Source organism: Heterobasidion irregulare, assembly GCF_000320585.1.
Source record: "Heterobasidion irregulare TC 32-1 unplaced genomic scaffold scaffold_02, whole genome shotgun sequence".
NCBI classification, from domain to species: Eukaryota; Fungi; Basidiomycota; class Agaricomycetes; order Russulales; family Bondarzewiaceae; genus Heterobasidion; species Heterobasidion irregulare.
This window is the reverse complement of record NW_009258198.1, coordinates 2,810,908-2,832,650: the sequence shown is the minus strand read 5'-3', so window position 1 is coordinate 2,832,650 and position 21,743 is coordinate 2,810,908. Positions and strand designations below refer to the sequence as shown.

The 21,743-nt window shown below is 50.0% G+C and overlaps 10 protein-coding genes across 10 annotated transcripts; 5 read left to right on the top strand and 5 right to left on the bottom strand.

The window, feature by feature from the left end:
• Positions 1-94: 94 nt before the first annotated feature.
• On the bottom strand, positions 95-1,555 carry HETIRDRAFT_308679 (uncharacterized protein; the record flags this gene model as incomplete). Its single annotated transcript, XM_009544612.1, has 7 exons — positions 95-137; positions 202-231; positions 286-681; positions 740-844; positions 898-1,216; positions 1,284-1,429; positions 1,485-1,555. 7 exons carry the CDS (start codon positions 1,553-1,555, stop codon positions 95-97), a joined length of 1,110 nt encoding a protein of 369 aa, XP_009542907.1.
• Positions 1,556-2,138: 583 nt separating this feature from the next.
• On the bottom strand, positions 2,139-4,878 carry HETIRDRAFT_380406 (uncharacterized protein; the record flags this gene model as incomplete). The annotated part of the gene is made up of 11 exons (XM_009544611.1): positions 2,139-2,317; positions 2,374-2,450; positions 2,506-2,766; positions 2,827-3,142; positions 3,194-3,419; positions 3,475-4,079; positions 4,134-4,230; positions 4,285-4,423; positions 4,475-4,568; positions 4,621-4,785; positions 4,837-4,878. 11 exons carry the CDS (start codon positions 4,876-4,878, stop codon positions 2,222-2,224), a joined length of 2,118 nt encoding a protein of 705 aa, XP_009542906.1. The 3' UTR covers positions 2,139-2,221.
• A 162-nt stretch (positions 4,879-5,040) lies between these two features.
• On the top strand, positions 5,041-7,900 carry HETIRDRAFT_60161 (uncharacterized protein; the record flags this gene model as incomplete). Its single annotated transcript, XM_009543535.1, has 9 exons — positions 5,041-5,322; positions 5,564-5,603; positions 5,658-5,794; positions 5,851-5,950; positions 6,013-6,123; positions 6,177-6,251; positions 6,381-6,649; positions 6,707-7,300; positions 7,355-7,900. The coding sequence occupies 9 exons, from the start codon at positions 5,041-5,043 to the stop codon at positions 7,562-7,564; spliced, it is 1,818 nt and encodes a 605-aa protein (XP_009541830.1). The 3' UTR covers positions 7,565-7,900.
• On the bottom strand, positions 6,452-9,402 carry HETIRDRAFT_380402 (uncharacterized protein). The gene is made up of 7 exons (XM_009544610.1): positions 8,830-9,402; positions 8,652-8,769; positions 8,380-8,601; positions 8,070-8,330; positions 7,357-8,015; positions 6,707-7,302; positions 6,452-6,649 (listed from the first exon to the last, which is right to left on the bottom strand). Exons 1-5 carry the CDS (start codon positions 9,139-9,141, stop codon positions 7,753-7,755), a joined length of 1,176 nt encoding a protein of 391 aa, XP_009542905.1. The 5' UTR covers positions 9,142-9,402; the 3' UTR covers positions 6,452-6,649; positions 6,707-7,302; positions 7,357-7,752.
• A 653-nt stretch (positions 9,403-10,055) lies between these two features.
• Positions 10,056-12,308, top strand: HETIRDRAFT_309109 (uncharacterized protein; the record flags this gene model as incomplete). Its single annotated transcript, XM_009544609.1, has 12 exons — positions 10,056-10,284; positions 10,348-10,394; positions 10,460-10,822; positions 10,873-10,911; positions 10,971-11,080; positions 11,138-11,270; positions 11,323-11,422; positions 11,483-11,687; positions 11,753-11,830; positions 11,894-11,906; positions 11,968-12,159; positions 12,210-12,308. The coding sequence occupies 12 exons, from the start codon at positions 10,056-10,058 to the stop codon at positions 12,306-12,308; spliced, it is 1,608 nt and encodes a 535-aa protein (XP_009542904.1).
• An 891-nt stretch (positions 12,309-13,199) lies between these two features.
• HETIRDRAFT_14839 (uncharacterized protein) lies at positions 13,200-14,253 on the top strand (the record flags this gene model as incomplete). The annotated part of the gene is made up of 5 exons (XM_009543421.1): positions 13,200-13,391; positions 13,451-13,660; positions 13,713-13,877; positions 13,953-14,180; positions 14,230-14,253. Coding segments are annotated over 5 exons (819 nt in total), but the record flags the coding sequence as incomplete, so codon positions are not given.
• A 534-nt stretch (positions 14,254-14,787) lies between these two features.
• Positions 14,788-15,973, top strand: HETIRDRAFT_308509 (uncharacterized protein; the record flags this gene model as incomplete). The annotated part of the gene is made up of 5 exons (XM_009544608.1): positions 14,788-15,022; positions 15,089-15,378; positions 15,463-15,564; positions 15,619-15,754; positions 15,819-15,973. The coding sequence occupies 5 exons, from the start codon at positions 14,788-14,790 to the stop codon at positions 15,971-15,973; spliced, it is 918 nt and encodes a 305-aa protein (XP_009542903.1).
• A 687-nt stretch (positions 15,974-16,660) lies between these two features.
• On the top strand, positions 16,661-18,283 carry HETIRDRAFT_415096 (uncharacterized protein; the record flags this gene model as incomplete). The annotated part of the gene is made up of 3 exons (XM_009544607.1): positions 16,661-16,728; positions 16,784-17,551; positions 17,611-18,283. The coding sequence occupies 3 exons, from the start codon at positions 16,661-16,663 to the stop codon at positions 18,281-18,283; spliced, it is 1,509 nt and encodes a 502-aa protein (XP_009542902.1).
• Positions 18,284-18,728: 445 nt separating this feature from the next.
• HETIRDRAFT_415095 (uncharacterized protein) lies at positions 18,729-19,292 on the bottom strand (the record flags this gene model as incomplete). The annotated part of the gene is made up of 1 exon (XM_009544606.1): positions 18,729-19,292. The coding sequence occupies one exon, from the start codon at positions 19,290-19,292 to the stop codon at positions 18,729-18,731; it is 564 nt and encodes a 187-aa protein (XP_009542901.1).
• Positions 19,293-19,802: 510 nt separating this feature from the next.
• Positions 19,803-21,648, bottom strand: HETIRDRAFT_380398 (uncharacterized protein; the record flags this gene model as incomplete). The annotated part of the gene is made up of 4 exons (XM_009544605.1): positions 19,803-20,116; positions 20,175-20,979; positions 21,037-21,200; positions 21,255-21,648. Coding segments are annotated over 4 exons (1,677 nt in total), but the record flags the coding sequence as incomplete, so codon positions are not given.
• Positions 21,649-21,743: the final 95 nt, after the last annotated feature.

Genomic DNA, 21,743 nt, shown 5'->3' with positions numbered 1-21,743 from the left:
GCGTCTATTGTGCCTGATTTCCAGGCTAGCCGCACATTGTAACTTACAAAAGTTGTTGATACATAATGCTATACTAAGAGATTACTGGTTACAGTCAAAGCTCGTTGTCCTCGTCATCGTATGATTCCTTAATTAATCTACGACGAAGAAGTAGGACGGGGTGAGCTAGATGGTTCAAAGGCACACTGTTGGCACACGTACCGATAGATGGAAGGCGGAGGGTGATCGCCGCTAAAGAACACGTCGATCAGGATAACGACATTGGACTCGGAAATGAGAACCCACTCATTTGTGATATAGACATCCACCAACTCTGGACGGACATAATCGTAGTATGGATTGATGACGTCGACCTTATCGACGAGATCACCTTCTTCATACCCAAGGACGCTGCTTGGATCGGCAAAATCGAGGGCGCCATATTCATGGTACAGATTCCATAGTGGAGTGAGCTTGAATTGACCAGCGCAGACTACGACGGGAGTACTGTGCGCTCGGGCTGCTGATGCCGCTAGGGAGGAGCCAGTGATGGCAAACATACCACCATTTGCGAGGATAGCATGTGCGCCGAGGATGACTTTGTTCACACGGGACATGAGAGCGTATATTGAGGAGTCGGATACGAGGAATGTGGAGATGCCAGAGGATGAGAGGGATCTTGCCATGTCGTGGCCCCCGTATCTGCGTTTGAATGGCCAATTGGTTGAAAAGATAGATTTAAACAGCATAGAAATCTTACGAAGGTCCGCTCTCAGCAACAATGACAGTGTAGTTGTGGTAATGGGCGGCCGATTTCAAGAAAGCTTCGACCGTACTCGACTTGCCGATTGTTAGGATGATCTCACTTAGAATAAAAGATATTCAGCAAGTAGCAGGCAATTGAAGAATGAGACTTACTCCGAGTGAATATGATCTTTTGCGCTCTTTGATATGTTATCATAAACTGTGTCCAGCTCATCCAGGATATCTTGAATCGCCTCCATGAGGACGGGCTTAAAAGTCCTCGCGAACGAATCGGGATCATCTGGATCGTTCTCTCTCAGAACCAGAGTCGATTCTGTCTTCTGCGTTGTGAGATGCTTGCGCGGTTGGCCCTGAAGCACGAATTTGGATATGGAAAATGTGGAGGAGGATGCGACCGTGCCCTTCGATGCATTGTTGTATTCCTCTCGAAGGTGATGCAGCATTTTGCGAACGGTATTTCCGACCGTGTGTTCTGATGTATATTCGGATGAGATTCGTCTCGATTATGCTGTACGTACAAAAATAGGAAGCATTGACACCTTTTGGCTGCGCCTCGACAAGCTTCCGTCCTACGCCTCCGATGATCTCGACTAGCTGCTGTATGTTTTGAAAGCGTGCCTTGGAGACCACCTGGCGCAGGACAAGAACGGTTTCGAGTGCAGTTTCACGAGAACCTACTACTTGCCTGTGCAAATCTGACATTCATGATCATTGTAGGGAAGAAAGGGTGTCTGACTCACCGCCTTCGTAGTTTCGCGGCCAGAGTCTCAACAGCACGTTGGCTCGCTGCGTTGTGCAGGTCGGAGGCCATTCGAAGAGTATGCTTATACTACACTAAAACTCAAGAATCGAGAAGGAGATACGTAGCTTGCTTTGTGGTTCTGTTTAGAGGAAGAGATCTGCACAGATGCGGTGACACGGTCCTAAAGCGACGCTGAGCGCAGGGCCTGGGGTTTTTGCTTGAAGATCCTGGGGAAAGGCTTCTATGGGGGACAGATGTCTAGACAATGACCTTATGTTCTTACCATTTATATTACAAAAGGGTGGTACTTGTAATTAATTTGGCCCTTTCTAGGTAAGTTTGTACAGGAATATTACGGAAAACCCAGAGTGCAGTTTATCTGATTAACCTTTTGTTACTTAACTTCGTCGCCGAGAGATCTTATCTTATAATCCCAGAGGGTTCTCGCCGCGTGACAAGGACAACTACCAGATATTAAGATTTTCAGCTGCGCTGATGGAGATTTTCTAATCATCGAGTCTTGCAGACAGACGGCGAAGCTAGAGGCTGAGGTTTCTACCTCATTTTTTGTTCTCCCGTTAACTAGATGGTCCATCCATATCGCACCTTTAATGCTTCACAGCCCTCCCCCACTTTCATGGGAGTCAGGTATCGTTGCAACCACTTTCTATATCTATCGCCCACTAGTAAAGCTTATGTAGTACATGGATCGTACATTGTCACAACACTTGGCTCTTATGCAGACACATGCCAATCCAGAATATCAGCCCACTTGCCAGGAAGAAGCTCTGAGATTTGTTCTACATCCTTATCTCCGCGTCCAGACAAGCACTGGAAGGAAAAACACGTCGGTTCAGGAATGATGATAAAAAAATGACTGTACGCACAATAACAAGATCTTGATCCTTCGGCAGAGTCTTTGCCACACGGACAGCTTCCCAGACCGCATGAGAAGATTCGAGAGCTGCAAGGCAGTTGCATCAAAAGGAGAAGAACAGGAAGAGTAGGAGAGCCCGTACCAGGAATGATGCCCTCGAGCTGCGTGCACATCCGGAAGCCTCGCAACGCTTCCTCATCAGTGGCCACAACATACTCAGCTCTGCCTGAATCCTTCAACCAAGCGTGCTCTGGACCAACACCAGGATAGTCGAGACCAGCACTTATGGAGTGCGTTTCGATGATCTGACCGACAGGCGACTGCAAAATATATGTCCTCACACCGTGAAGCACGCCAGGCTGGCCTTTTGAAAGAGTAGCACTGTGTCGGTCGCCATCGATCCCTGTTTGGGAGAACATTAGTTAGCAGACGGCTGAGAGGTAGGGTACGGAATCTATCTCACCTTCACCACCAGCCTCTACACCTATCAAACGGACGTTCTTGTCCCCGATGAAGTCATAGAATGTTCCTATGGCATTACTGCCGCCGCCGACGCACGCGACGACCACGTCTGGAAGCTTGCCCTTGATCTCCTGGAGCTGAACTTTGATCTCCTTACCAATGACTCTCTGGAAGTCACGGACGATTGTAGGGAAAGGATGTGGGCCGATGGCAGAGCCAACCAAATAATGAGTTGTCGATAAATTTGTGACCCAGTCGCGCATTGCTTCGTTGACAGCATCTTTTAATGTACATGAACCAGAATGAACTGGGATGACCTAGAAGACCGGTCAGGAAAGAGCTGTGAGTGCTGCTTGAGTAAGGCATACCTTAGCTCCCAGCATTTGAATCCGGAAAACGTTCAAGGCTTGCCGACGGACATCTTCAGCACCCATGTAAATGATACATTCCAACCCGAACTTTGCGCAGACTGTGGCAGTGGCTACTCCATGCTGTCCTGCGCCAGTCTCGGCAATAATACGAGTCTTGCCAATCCGCCGAGCAAGCAAAATTTGGCCGATCGCGTTGTTGATTTTGTGTGAGCCAGTGTGGTTCCTACCAACGTCACGTAGTCAGTGGCTGCCAAAACACTGAACACTGGGCTGCATACAAGTCCTCTCTCTTCAACCAAATATTAGCGCCACCAGCATGCTTTGTCAAGTTCTCAGCATAGTACAGCGTGGACGGTCGGTTCATGTAGCCAAATAGGCCCTCAAATTCTTGCCAGAATTCGGGATCTGACATCGCTGATTTGTGAGCGGCCTCCAATTCCACGAGGCAATCGAATAGCGCTTCCGGGACATATTGGCCACCAAACTGACCGAACCGCGCGGGAAGTACAGTGGCCTCGGACGCTGTATTATATGGCGGCGGCCCTGTCTGATTGACATTGACGGCAGGCGTTGGAACACGCGGCGTGCCATTCGCTGGGGGAGAACGGATTCGGGACGGTTGGCCCTTTAGGCTAAGTTCGCGACAGTATGCCTCGACATGCCTCGCGACAGCATCCTTCGGTGCCTGCTTGAGCACAGATACCAATTTGCTACCGATCACGACACCATCAGCGCCAGCATCCGCGACGCTCTCGAAATGCTGCCGAGTTGAGACACCGAAACCGACAGCAAGAGGGATGTCGGTGTGTGCTTTGACGCGAGAGATGATGTCCGGAAGCGCTGCGTTCATAGCAGTGTTATCGGAAGAACCCGTCGTGCCCATCTAAACAATATGTGTGAGTATCATAAAGAGCGTTGAATGTCGAAATATTTTCACCTTGGATACAACATATATGAAAGTGTCCGCGATAGATGCAAGAAATTTGATGCGATGAAGGGTCGTAGAAGGGGCGATTAGGGGCACATATGAGATGCTATGATGCGGAAAATGAGCAGTAGTACAGATGAGTGAGCCTGAGGGGGCATACTCTGATTTGGTACACTTTTCTCTGAAGGTGATGGCTTCTTCAGGAGGGAGATCAACTAGAATGAAGCCATTAGCACCGGATTCGTGAGCATCCTGGATCGCCTTGTCCTCCCCGTATGCAAGCAAAGGATTGTAATAACCTAAGATTTCGGTCAGCCTGGGTGATTTGTTACAAGTAACGTCAAACACACCCATAAGAAGGACTGGAGCAGTTAGACCCTTGGTTCGTGCCTCCTTCACCATTCCTAGACATGTTGCATAGTCTACATGATTTCGAAGAGCAACCTATGAAACGGTATTATAGGAGTGTACGGGTGCGGGGGTGACAGAAGCGCACATTGTTTGTTTCTTGGATGGCGGGTCCATCGGCCATGGGATCAGAGAACGGCACGCCTAGTTCTATGACATCTGCACCCCCTTCTTGCATTGCAAGCAGAATCGGGACAGTATCTTTCGCGGTGGGGTAGCCTGCAGTCACGAAAGTGACCAAGGCAGGACTGCCCTATACTATCTCATCAGCATTGAAGCATGTAATACACACAAAACACCATACCTCCTCCTTTTTGGCAGTGAACACTTTTCTGAGGGCGTCCATGGTTAGATGAGTGTAATCGAGTCAAGAGGAGACTTTTATAACCAAATTTCTGAGATGCGGCGCGCTTAGATAACCACGTGGCTCAGTGACTCGAGCGGAGTTCTGCGGTCTCAGTTGAAGTTGGCGCCTGCGCTCGCTGTCTCAAATCCCACGGACTCTGCGATGGAACTCTCTTTAGACGAATCAAAAGTTCTCATCATCTACACAGGCGGGACAATTGGAATGCTGGTCGGACAACAGGGCTATGTTCCAGAACCGTACTTCCTCACGGAAACATTTCGCAGCCAGGCTCGGTTCCATGACCCATTCCAGGACTCTCTGTTCTCCAATGCGACATCCGTGGAAGGCTTCAGACAATGGAGCAACAATAGCGGGAGATCTTCTCCAACCATTCCTCCATCAACTTCTCATCCTCATGCTACTCAGCATCGCCCAACGTTGCCTGTCCGATCATCACGGCCAATCGGCGTACCAACAGCGCTCAAGCCCTCAGCTCAGCCCCCTTTGATTCACCAACCGCTGAACACGAAGATTTCGGACGACGTATACGAAGCACATCTACCTGCGCTAGTGACTCCTCGGACCATTGCCCCTGGAGGGAGCGCGAAACGCATTCGATACGCTGTTCTAGAGGTAATGAGAGCTGATCAACACATACTTTTCCCAATATCACGATCATTTTTAGTGGGAGCCGCTTTTGGACAGCAGTAATATTGAAATCGACGGTCAGGGTTTCACGCTCTTGGTATGGTACCTGCTCAACACATTTCGTAGTTCAGACTGGATCCGCATAGCTACGGAGATAGAGCTAAATTATCATCTGTTTGATGCATTCGTGGTCCTCCATGGCACAGACACCATGGCGTATACATCTAGCGCCCTGAGCTTTCTCCTCGAAGACTTAGGGAAAACTGTCGTGCGTGGACCAATCCCAATGCTGCCTGGTATCTGATGTAGACCAAGGGCACATAGATTGTGACAGGCGCTCAGATACCTCTGTCCCAGCTGCGCAATGATGCAGTTGACAATTTACTCGGTGCTTTATCCATTGCCGGTCACTACATCATTCCTGGTGATGCCAATCCAGTGCATCGTGAATTTTCAGTCAACTGATCGATGTTATTTATGTGTAAGAGTGCTGCTTATTCTTTAACCACACCCTCTATCGTGGGAACAGGGTCTCGAAGGTCTCCTCTCACGATTTGAACGCCTTCTCAAGTCCAAATTTTCCGCCATTGGTGAACGGTATGATCGAGGCAATACAAGCCTCTCAGAGCCCTAACAGATTAAACTCGCAGTCGGCATCGACATTGTTGTAAATTGGAAGGATGTCATCAGGCAAACTAGTCGACGCAGATTTAAAGCGCACAAAGGTATGCACATCATGCTGCTACGTACAGGAATAAATAGATGTTGAAACAGCTGAAACTCAGAAATGTCTCAACATGTCGGTAAGTCAGTGCCCTTGGTTTCGAATCATCAGCATTCCAACTCGAGTACAGCCACGTTGCGTCTATTCCCAGGCATCACAGCTGCTACTGTCCGTGCGTTCTTGGCGCCGTCGGTCAAAGGTGTTGTTCTTGAGACGTTTGGTGCCGGCAATGCACCTCAACGAAAAGATCTGATGGCCTCACTGCGGGAGGCCTGCGACCGCGGTGTCGTAATAGTTGCTATCACCCAGTGTGCCAAAGGCGCTGTATCTGATGCCTATGAAACTGGTAGGACTCTCTTACAATCCGGCGTTGTTCCGGGAGGGGACATGACCCCCGAGGTAGTTGAGTCTGACAGATTGCGCTCACTTCTAAGCCTGATTTCTATGATGTTGTAGAGCGCGCTCACGAAACTGGGTTATCTTCTGTCCAAGCCCGAGCTTACTCCCACTGAAGTCCGCAACCTCATTGGAACGCCTCTTCGCGGTGAACTCACCCGCTCTATCAGTAATGCTACACCTCGCCAGCTAACGCTGGATCAAAACATTGAAAACATCGAAGGCGTCCTGTCACATGTCGTTCGCCTCTCGTCCCTACCTACGCACCAATCACCGAAAATCATAGTGTCCATAGATGAAATGGACAAAGCAGCGAGGGAAGCAGCTGCTCCATGGTCCTCGACTGTGGCTGAAGCCGCCTTGACCGAGACAGCATTGTTCTCATCCCTGATACATCTCGCTGCCGCGGCTGATGACGTTGAGGGCGTACTGTACTGCTTAGCTTCGGAGAGAACTGCCGGCGATGACTCAGTGGAATCCGGGCAACTACGTACTGCAGCAGGAGGGATTGTCAGTTGGATCAACCCAGCCTCCGGCCGGTCGCCTTTGCATGTCGCTGCGATCAATGGGAGCTTGAAGACAATCAATGTCTTGTTAGAAGCGGGGGCGTTAGTCCATCTGCGAGATACTCTGGGTCACACTGCACTCTATTATGCAAATCCTCTACTGTCTTTCACTTAGTTTCTGTGATGCTCATGTTTCTTGTAGGCTGCCCGGCAGGGTCATAACTCCGTCGTGGATACTCTAGTCAAAGCCGGCGCAAATCTAAATGGATCTGATGTAGAAGGCGGCTTTGTCAGTTTGGCTATGGAAAACGCGCTTCGCAACGGCGATGGAAGGGCAGTCAGGATATGGGAGAAGGCCGGTGCACAAATCCCGACAGATAATACAGCTGTGGGGAAGGTGGACTACGCTTGATTAAGGGAACTGGTACAAAGCCCGAAGACGATACTAAATGTCTCTGCAGGTATCTTGTATAAGGGACTACCCTACAGGGTGTTCGGTAGGTGAGCTGCCTAAACATACAGTACTGTTACTCGATCACAAATGGTAGAAACAAAAGGATTCAAGATCGCAGAATAATAGATACAGCACCGGGCTCATCATCACTCTACCATCTCCACGTCATCGTCATTATCTGCGCCAGGACCCCCTACATTATCCCACAGCGTTTTGAGAAAGACATCCATCTGGTTTCTTGAAAACGTGAATGTATCCTTGAGGAAATCGAGAGATTCGACGAAGTCTGGCGATTCTTTGTCTAGCTCTAGTGGTGTGAATTGAACCTGCTCATCAAAGTCCGTCAAAGCATAGGGTTCTTGCGCGTCGTGCTTTGGAGTCCAATACGTATGCAGTGAAAAGTTAAGGCCTGTAACGAATGGTATCAGACCACATTCAGAAATCACTCAAGAATAGCTCGTACTCTTAGTCGGAGAACCACCTGAATAGACGCAGCGAAAGGTGACTGAGTCCGTCTTTGGCATTGGACCCTCGGCTATCTTGGCCCCCGTAATTAGTAAGTTTGTCACGTCCTCATAGAGCTGGATAGTTGCGCTGTGATGGGGGTCATGAACGGAGACGGATTTCGCGCTGGTAGTGGCGGTCGCAGCAGGCCCCCGTGCTTTACTGGCGATAGCCTTGGACCTCTCAACCTCTGCGTCGAGCTCCTTCTGAGCGTCCTTCACTGAACCACGGTTGAGTCCGTGCAGGTTCTTCAAGATGGTCGCGCTCACATTGCTGTCGGACATTTTCTATGTCAATGTCTTTACTTTTGATGATCTGGTCCTTCTCCTTGATGACGCTTTTCAAGTCTGCTATTTTTGCTTTGATAGCGCGCTGTTCTTCTTCTGCGGCTTCCCGCGTGAGAAAGTGCAATGTCGATGTTTGTCCCGTGTTCACGAGAGGGTCTATTCGCGCAATTTGAGATGTAAGCTCTTGAATGAGATCTTCCTGCGCTGATAGAGGAATCAGTTGTATGCATATGAAACAGGATAAACGCAAATACCCTTGATCTTGGTTTCATAGACCACATTACTTGCCTCAAGTGCCTCCTCTTGCTCTGTTTGTCGTATCGAGAACAACTCCTCCAGCTGGTTGGTTAGCTGGTCACGTTGTGAGATGACCTAGCGTATTCAATTCAACGAAGTCCTTTGGGTGACTGGAGTACAGATGTGGGGACGTACTTCTTCGAGCTGTTTCGTGATGCGTTCAAATTCACGCGTTGATACCGCGTTCTCTTTCACTCGGGGCGCTAAAGGTACGGTGGTGCTCGTCTGTCTAGCCTTCCTAGAGGCCACGACTTTCTGGGTGATTGGTATTTCATCTTCCGAACCTTCAATCATCTCGAAGTCCTCCTTGACCTCCATGGGAATAGTTTTCGAGACCTTTTTTGAGAGTTTGTGAGGAGGATCTGCTTTGGGCTTGCCATTGACCCTCGTCGTTGCCTTTCCATTGACAGTTGGTGGCTCAGTCCTCTTGGCCTTGTTCTTCGTCATTAGTGGCTCGATGTCAGACCCTTCTTCCTGCTCCTCTGATGGATCAAGAATATAGACATCATTGGTATCATCTCCGACCTCGGGCGACTTCCGCGCGTTCTTCCGTTTGTCCGCCGTGGTGTTCGAGAATGGCTTGGTCGATGGACCTGCAGCTGGCCGTGCAGTAGGCTTGCGCGCAACAGGCTTCTTTAACGTGGGTTTGTAGGGAGTTGTGGGATCGAACCCGCCTGCATTTGATCCACAAGTTCAGCTGTGTATGGGGATTTGGAGACGTGAAGACGACCAAATCAGAAACATACCAAGGTCATCCTCGTCGGACATTGGAAAGGTGTGACTCGCTGTTGTGACACGGACGTGGTGAACTCGTTGTGTCAGGAGTTGTGTCGTGCTCAATTAGAACCAAAATTGCCTCCAATTTGAAAGACCGCGGTCAAACTGAGAGGAGATCACGCTAAGCAATGAGAATATACGATCGACGTCTTAAGTAGATAAATTGAGATGGGTTTGAATGAAGAGCAGGCACGTGCGAGACGCGACCGTGATACAGCGTGATCTGCGACTATATAAGGAATGCATCGATGAGTGCATTTGGGGGAATTCGAGGGAATATTTCATGGATATCCTTTTGAAGCGCTGAATGTCAGCTTGAATCCACGAGCATCATCCGATTGTTTTTCAGACTAATTCTAGTATTCTCTTAAAAATTGCTTCCCGAACACCATGCGTACAAAATCGACGCTCAAACCCAACAGGTACAATGTGCACACCAAATGAGGTACGTACGCCGATCATGATTATCTAAACATATCTAAACATGATCAACAACCTCGCAAACTGGCTGCTATCGGGGCTGATAACATGCATAATCGGGCAAAATCATGATTTAGTCCATGTGTATGTCCTTTCATACCGCCATGTCACTCCATTTTCATGATGTTGAGACATATCTGAGCCAGCGTTCTGCGTTTATACAGGCGGACAGAGCTCTGCGCAGGGAGAATGGCAGATTGGGAGTGCTGACCGAGAAGGAGAAGCAAGGGGATGCAATCATCAGGCAGATTCGCAAGGACGAGGAGAGCTCGGTATGGGCAAAGGACTACAACGGTATACCCCATCCCTTCCCTGGGATGGAATTTTTAACAGGTGCCAGGTTGTGCCGTCTACCTAATGAGCTCGCTCGCTAACCTTTTCACATCTACCGGTCAGGAAAATATATCATTGACCAGACGAAGCTGTTTCAGATTGTCCAGAAAGTGTGTTCGCATCGTTACCCTCACGTTTAGAGCTTAGAAATGACTCACCGAAACGAAATGAGTAGATGCCGAAGGGCGCCCTCCTCCACGCCCACTTCGACGCGACAGTAAATACCAAGTGGCTTCTGGAACGAGCTCTTCAATATCCACAGATTCATGTTCGCACCCCTGCTCAAGTCACGTCCACTAGCATAGGCAGCATACTTCCCGAATTCCGTCCGCGGCCCCATTCGACGGCCCTTTTGTCACCAGAGTCTGGCAACCTGACTTCTTCTGCTTATACTCCCGGAGGATGGGTACCGCTCGCGCACGCACGACAGTCTTTCAGCTCTGAAATGGGAGGACCAGAGGGCTTCGATAAATGGGCGCTTGACTCGATGATGATCAATCCCGCCGAGGCGTATGGGACTCACAATACTGTCACTAAGGTTTTGACTTCGTTTCAATCTCTTCAGCGCATCTACCCACACACCCATAGATCTGGAAAAAATTCTTGAGCACATTCTCAGTCGCTTCAGTAGGTCCCGTGAACTCTCCATCTCAGTCAATAATGATTAATGACCTAGTATATTCAAGCCTCTTGTCCTTTTCCGTCCCATTTTCGTCCAATACATCCGCCAATTTCTTCTATCATCCATCGAGGACGGTATATCGTATGCAGAACCCCGCATCAACTTCTACGACAGGTAATTGTCCCTGTTTGTTCACTATCATTGGTGTTGATGGATGGTTCTACCCAGCAGAGTTATGTATGACGAGAATGGACAGGCGAACGTGCCGCACCGTGAATGGCTTCTTGACTTTGATCGCGTTCTGAAAGAGCTCAAGGAAGAAATGAAGGATCAGGGCAGGGAAGACGAATTTATCGGTGCAAAAGTATGTAGGACAAAAATCTTGCGCGCTAATAGTATGTTGACTTAAACTTTAGATTATCTATACCACAGTCCGCGTCGTATCTGCTAAAGAGCTGGAATGGTACACAGAGGACTGCATTAATCTCAAACAAGAATTTCCTCATCTCATTGCTGGTCCGGTTCACTTCTTTTTTACTTCCCTGATATTAGCTAAATGTGATCGATTTCAATTAGGATTCGACCTCGTTGGCGATGAGAATGTGGGCAAACCACTGACCGAATATATCACGCCCCTTCTCGCCTTTAAGAAACGTGTCGAGGAGTTGAGTTTGGATATTCCCCTCCTCCTTCATGCCGGTGAAACGTTAGGTGATGGAACCAAAGCCGACGACAACTTGTACGACGCCATCTTATTGGGCACAAAACGCATTGGGCACGGGTATGCGTCTCCTTTTCCATGCAAAAGAAGTTTTGACTGGCGGACTGATGATTACGTTTATCCAGTTTCTCGATTGTCAAACACCCCAGGCTCATGGAAATATGCAGAGAAAAAGGCATTGCTCTCGAAGTTTGTCCCATCTCGTACGTGTGCTCTCTCTATATGCGAACACATTTCGATCTTTCTAAATTATACATATGGAATAGAAATGAGATTCTGGTATGACATGGCCTTTTTGTTCCATTTGGCCACACTATCTGACAGAATATTCCTTCCCAAGCGTCTGACCTCTTCAATGCCTATGCATCCCCTCCCCATTCTTCTCAATCATGGAGTACCCATAGCGCTGAACTCGGATGATCCCGCCATATTCGGGTACATGGGGTTGTCATACGACTTTTTCCAGGTTATCGCTTCGAGTGAGGTGACAGGTCTCCTCACGCTTGCCCAAATTGCGCGAGATAGCATCACCGTGGGCATTTTGACTGCTTTTGCGACCTCGTGTTCTAATGGTGTCTTTAGTTTTCGACCCTTGATCCTTCGGAGAAAGCAAGGACTCTTGCGCTTTGGGAGAAGCGATGGGACGAATATCTCGATAAAATTATATCACAGGATATTTAGAGCACGGCACATGGCAGCACCTGGCTCGAGCAGACAGAGTGAGTCGAAAATGGTCAGATCACTGAGCGGTCCGGAACCTCGACGAAGTACTGTCCTGGACGACTGAGATGGTTGGGATGCCCGGTCATTATTCGCATGTAGCTGCTGTCGAGAGGTTTTGCATAGAATACCTCACCTGTCGCTGACGCGAGTTTACTTACTGTATGCCACGGTGGCACCTGTGTTGACACCTATTTGGTGTAGTCTGACGGAACAGCGTGAGCGAGTGTCGTTCGTGAGCAAGCAAACCACATAGACCGACTACTTTCCCTCGCCATCGTCGAGGACTCCGACACTCAAGGTATGTTTCCCATCGTTTCGGTCAATGACTGCGCCCTTCTACACTCCCCTCACCAACGTACACCTCCTCTTACCCCAGACCATATCCACATCATCTGACCTCCGCTCCGAACCCACCTCCTCTTTCCTCGTGCTCTCCCCATTCCCACCAACGTTGCGCACCCACCCCCGTGTCTGAAACTAAAGAGAGAACCGTAAACTAAAACACCGACGATGCCAGAGTCCGATACCACTCGCAAGCGGTCCCGTTCGCCCTCCGACAGCGAAAACCAAAAACACCACAAGCGTGCCAACACAGGCGCTACGTCCACCTCGGATGAATCGCCGGCACTCGCCTCCTCTGCCCCCGCTCTTGCTGCCTCCGCGGTGCTCAATGACGTAACCATGACTGAACCTTCTGCCACCGTCATTGATGATACGGCTGCCTCTACCCCATCTAACAACACCGATCAGCCAAAGGCAGACCCGGAGCACAAGGCCGCGGTGGGCGACGCCATGCCTACTAGTGCATCCGACTCGACCGCTCCATCTTCTTCCACAGTACCCCCGCCCCCTCCGTCGGCTCATATCCACATGCGATGCCTCATCGTCACGCAGGACGCGTCGATTATCATCGGGAAGGGAGGCTCTCACGTTAACGAGATCAGAGAGAAAAGCGGTGCGAAAGTCATGGTATCCGAGAGCATCCCCGGGAACCCCGAGCGTATTCTTAACGTCAGCGGGCCTCTGGATGCGGTTTCGAAGGTGTGTGCGGCGGGTATGATCGGAAACCACTATTCGGTATTGACTGTACTATATCTTAGGCCTTTGGACTCATCGTCCGTCGGATCAATGATGAACCTTTTGACGTGCCGTCTGTGCCAGGCAGCCGTGCGGTTACCATAAAGTTCATGATTCCCAATTCTCGTATGGGTTCTGTCATCGGAAAGCAAGGTTCCAAAATCAAGGAGATTCAGGATGCCAGTGGCGCTCGGCTGAACGCCAGTGAGGGTATGCTTCCCGGCTCAACAGAGGTATACATTCTGTTGGCTATGGTAGTCATACACACACTCACGTAGTCCATAGCGCGTGCTCAGCGTCGCTGGCGTGGCAGATGCCATACATATCGCGACCTACTACATTGGGAACATTCTCATCGAAGCCGCCGAACGCATGCCCTCCGGGTCAGCGTCCAACTCGACCTACCGCCCCTCGAATCGCCGCCAGCCCTTTGTCAGCGGCTCATCATACGTCCCAGGAAGTTACTCCAACCCATACATTCAGGGTGGTGGTCCTGGAAGCGCGGATCCCCCTCAGCAGTTGCAGACGCAGCAAATCTACATTCCCAATGACCTTGTTGGGTGTATCATTGGAAAAGGTGGTAGCAAGATCAACGAGATCAGACACATGAGTGCAAGTCAGATCAAGATCATGGAACCCGGTGCGGGAGGGGTCGGAATCAACGGCGCGCCAACCGGTGGTGAAGGCGAGAGACTTGTAGTTATCACAGGCCCTCCTGCCAACATTCAAATGGCCGTCCAGTTGCTGTATCATGTGAGTTTCTCGGGCCTGCTACGAAGTTCACGTCTCATCTCTCTTCCAGCGCCTCGAACAGGAAAAACAAAAACAACTCCGCGCTCAACAGCAGGCTACGTGAACGACTGAAGCCCAATAATACACAGCGCATTCTTGTGAATCGTCAGCAGTTCAAGTCAGAATTACGTCTCCAGTCTCTTCCCCTTGCTTTCGCCGTGATGCTTCACGTTTTTTTCTCTGGTTCGCTTACTTATATATCTGTGATCGCTGATCAAATTACCTCTTCATACTCCAAGTCATCATCCATCCCCTCCCTCCCCCTGTCACTACCTTTCCCCAACCCGCAACTCTTCCTCCAATTTGCACCACCCCAGCCAATACTTCTTTCCTCGACTTTTTGCTACATCCGTAGCTATCATGCATGTCATTCTGAAGTGATTTTTCAAATGTAAAATCTACTGCCTATATTATGACCCACGGACCTAGCAAAACAAATCGACGAGCAGACTGCTCTTAGCATTCATTAATTCATCTCGCTTACATAATCGAGCATTCTCAGAGATTCGGAGGTGGTGAGACGATCGGTTTCTTTCACAACTACTTCGACTCTTTGCAGCGTTCCGTTATGGCTTCTGTCCTCAAGGCCCAAAAAGCAAATGCCTCTCTGATAGACTCCAAGGGGAAGGGAAAGCGCAAGGCAGACGCTATGGATGTGGACGAGGAGGCGGTCGAGTCGAGCGTTCCGATGAAAAAGAAGAAAAACAAGCAGCGAGTCCTAATGCTCTCGTCTCGTGGTGTCACGCACCGTATGAGACATCTCATGAATGACCTTGAAGTCCTTCTCCCACACATAAAAAAAGGTGCGTCAACATCGATATCACCGCGTCTTTGTAGTAGTAAACGCGCTTTGCTTTCCATATCCGCAGACTCGAAGCTTGATTCGAAGAACCACCTCAATCTTCTACCTGAACTCGCCGACCTACACAACTGCAATAATACGCTATACTTTGAGGCACGGAGACACGAGGACCTATACCTCTGGGCAGCGAAGACACCGAACGGGCCCAGCGTAAAGCTGCATGTGCAGAATGTGCATACCATGGACGAGCTCAAGCTGACGGGAAATTGCCTCAAAGGGAGCAGAGGTCTTTTGAGCTTTGATGCCTCTTTCGAGGAGACAGAGTGGGGACGATTGATGAAGGAGTTGTTCACACATGTAAGTTTCGAAAAATTCAATGGACTCAGCACTTGCGATGCTGATCGTACCCCCAATCCAACTGTACGTCTCCGTCTGACGTAGATGTTTGGTGTACCGCCACAAGCACGCAGGGCGAAACCCTTCATCGACCACATTCTTACGTTCTCTCTCCTTGACGGAAAAATCTGGTTCCGCAATTTCCAGGTACGCGCTCGTCTGATCGCTAGCTTTTCCCAGTTGACATTGCTCCTAAACTAGATCATCGAAAAGGACCCATTACATCCTAGTGGTCCACCGCAGACAACTCTCATTGAGATTGGTCCACGCTTTGTGATGACGCCCATCCGAATCTTCGAAGGTGCATTCAATGGCGCGACAGTATTTTCAAACCCTGGTAAGATGGCAACCCCTTGTCTACTATGACTACGGCAGCTGATGTCGTTTGCTCTGTTTTGCAGAGTATATCTCACCTACATCAGTACGCTCTGCGATTAGGAGAGAGAAGGGGACCAAGTACAAAGAGCGAAAACACGCGCAATCGGAGAGGTCAGATAGGAAAGACCTCCGCAAGTTGCCGGAGAACGAGTTGGCAGTGTCAAAAGTGTTCTCATAAAGCATGCTGTTTTGCATTGATGTGTATGAGGCGTATCATCGCCCGTCAGAGGTCATAAACACGATGTAAGTTGTGGTACTTAGTATCGCGATGAAACCGTTCTGTTGGCATATGTACGCCACGCATATGGACCATGGCGGACGGTCGATAATGGAATGTTCGCTCGGAGGGCATCATATAAACTTGAAACATGCTAAGTCTGGACCCACAGGAGTTCATAATGACAGTGTATTGCTGTCAAAGTGGCAAACAGCGTTACGAGATGATGCGATTCATGACTGAAATAAGGGCATACTTCAACGTCGAGACAGGAAGCCCTCAAGCAGACTGTAGACCAGCACCATTGCCATGAGTCAAGGTGCCAGACTGGTGCCAGAAAGTTGCCAGAAGTGGTATTGTATTAGTCAGCGAATGAACGAAGTCTTATTCCGAAACGGGAAACACAAAAAGGACGCATTTTGCGGAAGACAATGGGAACGCCAAACGGAGGGCCGGTCGAACATCAGGGCAACTGTGGTAAGGCCCTCATCTCCGCTTTTACGAATCATGGCAAGCTTTTGTTCGCTTTGACCATCTCGATCGCTCTACGTCAAAGCAGGTCAATGCTGCCACCGCCGCCATGATATATATAACGTCAGGGTCTCCATGACCGTCCCTCTGTGTTTTCTTTTCTGCTCCTAGTTTGCCATGGCTTTGTCCATTGCTGTTATCCCGGACTGCCCAACCATCGACATCTGCGGCGAGCTAGCAACAACGTGAGTGATCCTCTCTAGCTTATCATTTCCACGTCTAACATAACACGGGCCGAAGATCGGCGTACTCGCTCTCTGGCCATGTTTCTGTCTCCCTGCAGTCCTCTTTCTCGCTCTTCGATCGTCGTCGAACTGCGCGCCTCCTTCTCCAGTCGCTCGTGATTACTTTCGAAGGACAGTCCGAGCTGGTAACCCCTGAGACTGGTTATTCTGCAGTCCGCCTCTGCTCGTTACAGCAGGAGCTCGTCCGAGACGAACCTGTCGAGCTCAACAATGAGGGCTTTGAAGACTCTACCCAACCTTGTGCTTGGAATGTCGTATTCAATCTTCGCCTTCCTGGATGGCTGCCCGCTTCCGACGTGTTTGGCGACCGCCAGATGGCCCCAGCAGGCACGCGGTACGCTCTTTACGCCATAGCAAAGTATCAACATATACAAGAGCCTTCACAAACATCTCCGTGGATATCGACTCTCTGCGCTCCCATCATGCAGCGAACGAGAATCGCGAAAGCGCCGAAGTGCAACATCCTTCTGAATCGGTTCACTATCCCACCACTCGTGCCCCACTCAGAGCAGTCAATCTATCCTCTCGGTGGCTACATCGTCTCCACACTATCTCAGAAATCATCCGAGTCTGGTCCTTCCATTCCGAGCGACATTTTGTCTAAAATACAGATTTTGGCTTCGATACCTGAGCACATCGGAACCGAGCAGGATTGCGCCAAATTGACCTTGCGTCTCCGCGCGCCACTACTTTCGGATGAAGAGACTGAAAAAATCAACTTATCAACTTTCACAGTTGATATTGACCAGCGGGAGGTGTACCAGTACGTATCTCGAGTTTTTGTATCATGTCGGCTTTGGATCGCTGAGCTGTTACATCTAGCATGTCTTTGCCATCGTATTACAACCGCTTGCCTATCCCAAATGAGGAGCACCAGCCTCCACGTAAGGCTCTTCTGGACCCACACCCCATGAGCGGGTTATCGGAAGTGGGCCTCCTCGTTACGCCTCAGGTTTGCCATTCATCCGTAGCGCGAAACTTTTCATTGCTTGCTGGTGGATCAACGCAGTTTGAGATCTCTACGGCGAACAACGGGCGGATGTTCTCACGCAGAGTTCTCCCAGACCCTAACGCTTGGTATACCATGCAGATGAAATTGCCTTTGGTCCAGGATTCTGATCACCCAACATCAGAGTCTAGATGGGCTGGCCCGTGCCATCTGCGACCGTCTTCGCGCGGACCGTTCCTCACTGTGAAACACAGTCTAAAAGTCACCATGCAATGCCAATTTGACACTGGCGACGGACACATAGATAACCTCTTGGAGTTCTCCATACCGCTCGACTTTGTCCGTGAACGCCTCCCTTTGTCTCAGCAAATGATTTCCCAATCTCAAAGTCTGACTGATGTCCCCTCTTCTTCCACGCCATCCCCCACAATGCCAACGTCATCACTATACGGCGCACTCCCTGCATATTCCGAGTTATATCACTCGAACGGAGATCGCAAGTACGACGAGTCGGTTTCCCTTCCCCTCTATACTGCAAGCCCGTGATCTCAGTCTGCGGCCTTGTTTGCGATCCCCTTTTCTAGCCGCTGCATCTACATCATTTTGGACCCACAACCACTTCGCATGATCTTTATATCCGTCTTTCACAATCGCATGAAATTCTATCTGAAGTGTACATCTACATCTCGATCTGTTGTGTTATACTGCTGTATCTTTCAACTCGCATCATTTTTCTTAGATTATCAGGTTAATTTGTTCGGGTTTCGACTCGCAGGCTTTTTTCACAAGACGACCAATTCGTCTTTACGCCCATATCACTAACAAGCTTTCGACTTCGCACTCCTCTCGCGTACGTACAACGTTACCTCCATACGTTTCTGCAGCCGGTTGTTCCTCCAGAAACCAATGCCTAAATATTATTTGCTATTGTTTTCTTGACATGTTCCCAGAGTTACGAATTCTTCGCACCAATATTGTACAATATCATTGTTCAATCTTTCGTCATACTTGCAAGCATAATCTTCTCCAAGATTTGCCATTCTTCAACCAGCCCTTCGCACCTGACGATCCATATCTCACTTCCAGTAAAACCATCTAGCTTCGTCTGACCCGATGGGTCTGCACCTGTTCCTTTGCAATCCAGGGTAATTCCGCTTCCGCGATCCTTCGGATTCAGAACCACACTACTCTCCATAATCTCCCTCGTGACTCTCTCACGCTCTCTTACCTCTGCATCTTTGTCGGCGATATAGAACAGAGACATGTGCGGGAACGATGGCGTGCGCGGTTCCGCCTTGAGCGCAGAGTGTATTTCTGCGTGCAAAGAGGCAAGCGCCGGAGAGAGCTTCACGGTCACATACACGGACCGGGTGTACGTCTCGCCGGACAGCAACGAGGAGAACTGGACGGGGACGACGGATTGGTCAAAGGGGATGGATTCACGGAGGGCGGCAATGGTGGTATCGGAGGGGAAGGAGGCCAAGGTTATATGTGGGGTAAAGTTAGGATAGGATGAGGCTGCTAGAGAGGGGGTGGTCGGGCGGTGCTTCGACATTAGCGTCTCTAGCAAGACTCTTTCATCTTGGGACGGAACGAGCCAAATCACTAAGCCTACAGCACGAAACCAGTATTAAATAGGCAGGAGTCAGTGGGATGTATACGATGAGTGATAGGCCTGAGAATCACCCATCGCCTCGAAGTCAATAACAATTCTGAAAGAGACGCTGTCCAAGCAAGGCGTCGACAGATGTTTGAGGCTGTTGAGTTAGAAAGGCTTGATAGAAAGATCTAATCACTTGGATCTTAGAGTCCAGGATCTTCGCTTGCCATGCCACTGTGGTTACGAACACATAACTAGCCATTGAGACACCTAAGCTTCCCTACAACCGACATGAGCAAAAGTACAGTGCATTGGGCTACATTACACGTATACATACAAAGACATCAGAAACTGTCATCATAGAACCACTGACCTTCAAGCGCATTACAGAGTGTGCACTGCCGTGACGAGATAAAAACAATCAAGAACCTACACTGACTCAACAGCCTCACCGCTCGAAACATGCGACTCCTTCGACTTGAGGCTCACCCAGCTATCGCCCACGCCCTCCCCGGCGTTACTCTCGACGTCAACCTCTGACCCTGTCTCCGATATATCTAGGTCAGATACATTTGCGGAGCTATCGGCCCCTTGCTTTTCCACCTGCACAGGGGCAGCAGCGGCCGGTACCGAAAAAGGGACACCCCTCTCCAAAGGTAGAGCGATGCGTGGCGGAACAGGAAGCAGTGCGTTCCTGACAGATAGAAGGAAGTGTGGAAGATTAAGGATCACATCGAGGATCGACGTCGGAAGATACGATGCCATCATGTAGGTGGTCGCTGTATACAAGTTCATCAATTAGGACACAGAGAATATGCACTTATGTACGCTACTCACCGCCCGCGCCTACAGTGATCCGGTCGCCGCGAATCGCGCGCAGAACATGTTTGAGGCCGAAGCCATAGCCAAAGATCGTGAAAGGATCTCTATAACTCCCACCCACGATATCCGCAATCCTCTCGACAAACACGCGCACATCGGTAGGCTTGCGCGTCATTTTGTAATGATGCCCCTCTTCTAGAAGTGACTCGTAAGCCGGTCCATAGGCCAACTTCTCCGAAGCCGTCCAGCCATCCATATCTCGGCGCATATCGTACGTGAGCTGAAGCCGGCGGACAGCACGGGGTGACTCGACAGAGCCAACGTCGACGACAACGACTCTGATGTCACTCATCGAGTCTGACGCGCTAGTCAAAGCTGCGATATGAATTTCCCGGCGTAGGACTTCGGCCCCGCGCAACGTAGCAGCAGCGCTCATCGCGTGGGCAGCAGCAAACGGTAGGCCTACGCGAGCCTCGGCTGCCGGGATACAAACCACGATGCTCCGCTGGCCAGCACCATTTGCAGCCGCATCGCGCGCGCGCGAAGGCGCAGTCCGGAGCATAGGTAAGAGCGCTTGAATTACTTGCAGTGGAGCCAGATGTGTTGCGGTGAAATAGGGGAGATATTCGTTGCGTAGATGGAGGTGTTCCAGTGGGGCTGGAGGGAGAGCTGAAGCAGATGGGAGAGTGAGGAGGGAGATGATGGAGTGTATATAGGGGAGCGTCGCTGGGGATGCATGCGGATCGCCCGGAGCGTTGATGGGAAATCGTCGCGAGAGTGTGGATGCCAGGGAGCGAAGGAAGATAGGAATTGTCCCGAGCTATGTCAGGATCAACATGTGCTTGCCGTGTTGTATCAATCATCCTGGCGAACATACCTCTGTGGGGCTGAGTACAAGTGCCTTGACGTATCCATTGGAATGGGTGGTCTCAAGCTCATCGCCCGCTTCTGGGGTAGCAACACTGACGATGACAATATAACCTTTCTGTTCTAGGTCATGAATCAAAGGCGAAGCCAAGGGCGTATCTCCTCCCAACACCACTGAATGGTATCTAATCAGCATGTGGTGGGTGAAACGCCTCAGCAGAGACATACCTATGACTTGTCTTCTCTCACTAAAAGAGGTTCCCTTCTTCCGCAACCGTGCATTCGCTCTTGAACGAACACTATTGTACCCAACTAGCAACCCAACGCCCACGATCCCAACGCCGATGGAAGCCTTCCACGGATGATCAGAGATCCAATCCGCAGAATTCTCTAGCAAGGATTTTGGTGGAGGAGGTGGAGGAGGCGGAGGAGGTACTTCAAAGTCGCCCAATCCTGGGATGTGGAGGTCTGGAAGTGTAGGCCCGAACCTTGAAACGTCAACCCAAAGACGATGAAGAGCTTCCTTGATCATGGGCATTTCCGCGGACACATCTGAGACAGACGCGTAGACGTGGTTTTCGACAGACTCGACATAGTCGAGTATTCCGCTGATGATGGACATATCGACGTGCTAAGGGTGAAATGCTCTACAACGTTGCGAGCCCTCATGCACTCATGGAAGCAAAGCAGCTACGAGCCACGTGATTTCATACTTCC

What these genes read in the sequence shown, in the direction of transcription:
- HETIRDRAFT_380402 (XM_009544610.1), bottom strand. Translation starts at nt 9,141, where the DNA reads ATGACGAAGAACAAGGCCAAGAGGACTGAGCCACCAACTGTCAATGGA. An exon ending in TCACGAAACAGCTCGAAGAA is followed by an intron (nt 8,770 to 8,829) that starts GTACGTCCCCAC and finishes TGAATACGCTAG; the next exon opens with GTCATCTCACAACGTGACCA. An exon ending in AGAAAATGTCCGACAGCAAT is followed by an intron (nt 8,331 to 8,379) that starts GTGAGCGCGACC and finishes ACCGTGGTTCAG; the next exon opens with TGAAGGACGCTCAGAAGGAG.